At 32.1% G+C, this 6,000-nt stretch overlaps 1 protein-coding gene across 8 annotated transcripts in view; it reads left to right on the forward strand.

Annotated features, from left to right (window-relative positions):
* RAB27A (RAB27A, member RAS oncogene family) overlaps window positions 1-5,747 on the forward strand; it is a 78,640-nt gene extending 72,893 nt beyond the window's left edge. For all 8 annotated transcript variants that reach the window (XM_074234640.1, XM_074234638.1, XM_074234642.1 and 5 more), the window contains one exon: window positions 2,904-5,747. In XM_074234640.1, coding sequence (XP_074090741.1) covers window positions 2,904-3,102 — 199 coding nt within the window. In that variant the 3' untranslated portion in view covers window positions 3,103-5,747. The remainder of the gene's footprint in view (window positions 1-2,903) is intronic.
* Window positions 5,748-6,000: the final 253 nt, after the last annotated feature.

The following is a 6,000-nucleotide window of genomic DNA, read 5'->3' on the forward strand; positions in this document are numbered from 1 at the left end:
AAGAGTCATCTATTACTATTTTTGAAAGGATCTACAAAAAAAATGAAGTTTATTTTTTGTTAATGAAGGTCTCAAATTTCTCTCATTTACTTCAATAGAAAATATTAAAATTTTAGCCAAAATTAAAAGGCTAAGATGGAGATTTTACACTATTATTATTTCATCATCTGCTCAATTTATTCTTGGAAACAGCAGAAACAATTTGGCGAAAGTGTGCCAAGAATCTGTAGGAGGTAAGGTTGGGCAGCAGCAATATGTTTAAACTGTGGGGTTGTATCTAAAGATTTCGAAGAGCCAATAGAGGTGGTGCACTAGGAAAATAAGTTATAAATCAAAGATTGATAATGAGGAAAGAACAAGTAAAATTTATATCATTGTTATCTTTTCTAAATCATGCTCCTTTATCCCAAAAACTTGAACTATTTTTTAATTTTCTGAAAGTAGGTTTCTTTTCTCAGAAGATAAAATATTTTCATACTAGTCAACCTAAACGCAGTATTACATTAGCACCATCTTGTGGAGAGAGATGAATAATACAAAACTCCAGTATTCACTTGAATATAATTAATTCTATATAAATCACAAAGTGTGTAGTTGTTTGAAGGTTTGAATTCTTAAGCTAAGGAATTCACTAAACTTTTGTAGAAGTCAAAAAATAATGAGAGGATCAAGAAGAAAAAAGTCCAGAGCTTTTCTCTGAGGTAGTTTTGTGTATTTTCTAAATTTTTTTTTCATTTACAGAATTATAAAAAAATTTTAGTAATAGAATATTATAGAATATAGAATATAGAATACCATTATGTCTTCTAAGTTATTTCTAGAAATTATGCAGTAAGAAGATTGCATATCAGTGATCGTTGAAGTTTTTATATAGGGTGTTCCAAAAATCTTAGTGCAATTTTAAGCTTTAATAGTTTAAAATTGCACTAAGACTTTTGGGATACCCTATGTACTTGAGGACAAGTAGCACAATTCTTTTTTTTTCATGTTTTTGCAAGGCAGTGGTGTTAAGTGGCTTGCCCAAGGCCACACAGCTAGGTAATTATTAAGTGTCTGAGGTTGGATTTGAACTCAGGTACTCCTGACTCCAGGGTTGGTGCTCTATCCACTGTGCCACCTAGCCACCCCTTGAAAGGATTTTCTTAACCATTTTCCGGTGTCTCATAGCTGACTTTGGCAAATTGTTGAAATCTATAGATCTTTATTCAGAATAATGTTTACAAATGATTAAAGAAAATATTAAATTTCATATGGAGGTTAGGAGAAATAAAGTTGTAATTTTTTCATCATCAAAATTTATGGACCCTTGAAGTTCATCCATAGACTACTTGGGATCTTTAGGCCTAAGATTAGAAACTTTGGTATAGAGGTTGATGGACTTGTTTCCTTCTACTCTATTCATCATTTGGATCCATTTATTTCAAAAGAAGGAATTTTTGATCCTGCCTTTGAACACTATTAAATGAAGTATGAATGTTAAAATACTGCAAATATACCCTTCTTCATAAATATCTGAAGACATAATAAATTCCCTACTTTGGTATAAATGAAATAGGAGACCCAGGAGGAAGAAAACTCAAGATTTTCTTCCTAGTGTTCCAAAACCAAAAGTTCTCTTTTAAAATATTTACAAAGAACTACCTAATGAACTTCACCAAGTAATCAAATATTGTAAACAGCTCTGTGTATGTGTATGTGTATATGTATGTGTATGTGTGTGTTTGTGTGTTGCATATGTATGTGTGAATAAGTATACATTTGTGTGTGAATTCTCAATGGCTTCTCTTATGGATAGGACATTTAGAAAAAATGGACCAAGAGTTTGTAATTTTTTAGGACTCATTGTAATCATTGACTTCAAACTAGGGAATTGTATAATCTTAAAATTAGAAATAACCTCAGAGGCCATCTAATCTACTCATCAAGAAGCCCCTCTCTATCAAACCTGACAGTCAGTTATTCAGCCTTTACTTTGTTAAGCCCTTGAGAATGCATCCAGGCTATCCTGGAGTAGCCTATTCTTTTTTTTTTTTTTTAGGTTTTTTTTTTTTTTTTGTAAGGCAATGGGGTTAAATGGCTTGTCCAAGGCCACACAGCTAGGTAATTATTAGTGCATGAGGCCGAATTTGAACTCAGGTACTATTGACTCCAGAGCTGGTGCTCTATCCACTGTGCAACCTAGCTGCCCCCTGGAGCAGACTATTCTTGTGGATAATTTTATTAACAAGTTTTTCTTTACATTTCACTTAAATTTGCCTATTTGTAAAATTCTTCTTGTGTTCCTAGTTTCAATAATTAGTAGATATATTCATAACAAAAACTAAAGATGCTTAAATAAATTTGTTATAATTATTTTATTTATTTGAATACTCCACACTGGTGTTTGGCATAGTAGGAAAAATATGGGATTTAGAATTAGAAGCAAAACTATGATTAGCTGAAACAATTCATTTTAGGAGTGCTGAAGATATTCCCATTGTCAGTGCAGTGGGTAGTTCATACCCCATTGAAGCTGGTTCTTCCCCCCTCCATCCCACCCTGGGGTTGGTCTAGTTTCTAAACTAACAAAATAACTTTAGATTTTTAAAGGTTACTAGAAGTTTAAATAGTGTCCATAGTTGTATCTTTATAATTTGTTTTAATTTTACTTCCTTCCACTGTTCCCCAAAATGTGGTTGGGTTAAAAAAAGAATTTGCATGCTTTTCAAAATTCCAGAGAGTTTTACATCTTTTTTTCATATATGCAGTGTGGCTTATCTAATTTTTTGGAATGAAATTTGAAAGTCAGCATGGTAAACACTATTATTGCTGTTGTTGTACTGTGTTTATATGCAAAATTGAATAATAAAATGGGAATAATCAGAGAACCTTATGGCATTACCCAAATGTGTTCTGTCTTCCAGAATCCCATACTTTGAAACCAGTGCTGCCACTGGCACCAACATAAGCAAGGCAATTGAAATGCTCTTGGACCTGATAATGAAACGAATGGAAAAATGTGTGGACAAATCCTGGATCCCAGAGGGAGTAGTTCGATCTAATGGCCACAACTCTTCGGAGCATCTAAATGAAAACAAAGAAAAGGGTGGATGTGGCTGCTAAAAAGGAATATGAACTGCTATAAGTCAAGTAACCTGTGTATTTTTATATAATTAAAAAAATTGTTTCTATGTGGTACAGTTGCAGCTGAATAGATCTCTGTGAGGACTTATGAAAGTAGAAAGTAATATTTTCTAATTGATTTAACTGCTGCTGGGAAATTTTTTGCTTTAAATATTCAACCTGTGATTTAATTGCAAAGTGTATTTATATTACTTAGTCCATGATAGTTATTCATTCAGGTATCCAACATTTTGCAGCAGTAACAGTCAATTGGAATTGCATAGGTTACTGGAAGTTCCAATAATGTAATCATGGAATTTTTGGCTAGAAGGGTCTCTCAGAGATCTTTCAATCCTTAAATTTTTTCACAGCTACTCATAGATAATTGGTGTAGAGGCACTGAGTATTTCCTGAATCGTAGTGTTATAAGCGACTGAAAAACTTAGGAAATTCCTGAGACTGTATTATAAAAGAAAACCAAAACCAAGTATACTTCTGTATGTAAAACTGCAGTTGTGAAAACAGTACCATATATGAAATTATAAAATACCATCTTGCCACTTGAATGTTAAATTAGAAGACACACATACATATGTCCAGTTTGTTTTAAGTGTATGTGTGTGTGTGTGGGGGGGGGCAGTGATCTTGAGACACTTTAGAAATGAATGATAAAACTTGCAGCCTCTCCAAGATTGTTCATTCATATTCTGGGATAATTTTTATCATCTTAGGTCTATTGTGATGGGAGTTAGAAATAATTTGCTAATTCTCACCATAAATAGACACAAGTGGATCTGAACTAGTTCTACTGAGGGAAAAGCAAAGGACAAATTTTTTTTGGACTTTTAACCCAGTTCCCATAGTGAAACCCAGGTTGCTGTCTACCTTACATATGACTTCCCTATCTCATAGTATATATGCCAAGCTGTGTGATTGTGAGTTAAATGGACCAAGATTGCAAAGCCAGTTATTTTAATATTTTGGGTATTGTCTCAATGTTATATGAGCAGTAAAATTGGTGCTTCTGGTTCTTCATTGTGTTTCTACCATAGACAATAGTCAGCATAATTGTGTTTTATGGGTCTAATTCACTTTGGTTGACAGTTAAATTTGGCCAGCAATTTTTCTTTTGTTTTATCATAGCTGGTGTTTTGCACTGAAATTATTTGTAAACAAGATAACATTTTGAACAATTTCTTTCAAATCTAGGTAAAATTCCCAATATTGGTCTGGTTGCCAATTGGTTATGTTTTAAATGAGTTCATTTTAAACTTGTGAACCAAGTAATCTTCCACTTGATCCCTGGGCACTAAATAGCTGATATCTTCAAATTTCTTTCTTACTTCTTGACTAGAAGAATCAATTAATTTAAAAAAATAGTTGATTTTGCTATCTTAGTGGAAGGCATATTTTTGACTGCTTTTAAATTTTCATTTAATGTATGATGCAATGTAAGATTTAATAAGTATTTGTTTTGCAGTCTTTTTTGACGTCACCATGCACTTCGCATCTGGACAAATAATCCAATACCTTGCCAAAGTGTTTTTATACCAAATTTAAAGTGGTATGCAGGTTATTTGTAGGCATTTTCATAGCCATTTGTTTACAGAAATCAAAATTATTTCTTTCAGGGGAATAATATTTATTAAAAGTTTCAATAAAGAAATATAAACTCCTTAGAAAATTCAATGGTCAGCTAGCCTATGTAATATTTAATGTACTTTACGTTAAAAATAAAGAATGTATTGCATAGATCATACAATGCTTGGTTAAAATTGAGAAGATAAAATTATGAAAAAATTACTTTTACAGAATAAATTTCTGGTGAATTTTAAATGTAGTAAAGTGGAGGGCTTGCCTCCTGCCTTTTGCTCTCTAAAGTATGATGTACTTTTCTTTCCTGCTACAAGTAATACTAAATTTTTATTCTGATTTGCACCTGAAATATCTGAGAACTTCTCTCAGAAGTGGACAGGGCTGAAAGCTTGTGCATAATACTTTCTGATGCTATAATTGCATTTCCAAGGAATGGATTCTGAAATCACTAGATCATTCACTTTACTCAGCCATGCCTTCTGAAGGTGCTATGGTAGAGTATATGATATTAGTATAAATCAGAATGCATATTATTATAAGATAATTTGTACATGTTAAAGTAGAGATATACACATGCTATACTTATATGTTGTATGTATATATGTATATATATACATATATACATATATGTATATATATATATATAACCTACTGGCACATTTCTTGAATTGATTTATCTCTCAAGGCAGATATTGTGGAAGATTTATTTGTAGCTATATATTAATATTTAATTTTAAAGAACTATATGCAGAACTAGCTTCCCACTCCCTTAGCCTTAAAGGAAAATTAAGGTTTATATCTCATGCAATTATTTTAAAAGTGTTCTGTGCCCACACAAGAGCCATGTTTAGATATTGAAATAAATGATGTCCTTTTTATTGAGGAGTCATTTGTTTAGGTTTGATATTAAAGTGCCATATTTTTGTCCTACAACATATTTTTCTATTTATAGTCTTATGTAAAAAGTAAAATGTATCTTTAATGAAAAAGCTTTAACTTTGTGTCACATATATATTATGCATAATTAAAAAAGTCTATCAATTTGCATGTGAATTTGACTTTATTTCTAGTTGTACTTAAATTTTAATTAAGAGGTCAGAGTATTCCTTGGGGGTTTTCTTTCTTTTTTTTTAATTTAAGGAAATGGGGTTAAGTGACTTGCCCATGGTAACTCAGCTTTGAATTCAGGTTCTCCTGACTCCAGGGCAGATGGTCTATCCACTGCACCACCTAGCTTCCCCAAAATTTTATTTATTTAAGGCAATGGAGTTAAAAGTGACTTATCCAAGGTCACACAGGCAA

Source organism: Macrotis lagotis, chromosome 4, assembly GCF_037893015.1.
Source record: "Macrotis lagotis isolate mMagLag1 chromosome 4, bilby.v1.9.chrom.fasta, whole genome shotgun sequence".
NCBI lineage: Eukaryota > Metazoa > Chordata > Mammalia > Peramelemorphia > Peramelidae > Macrotis > Macrotis lagotis.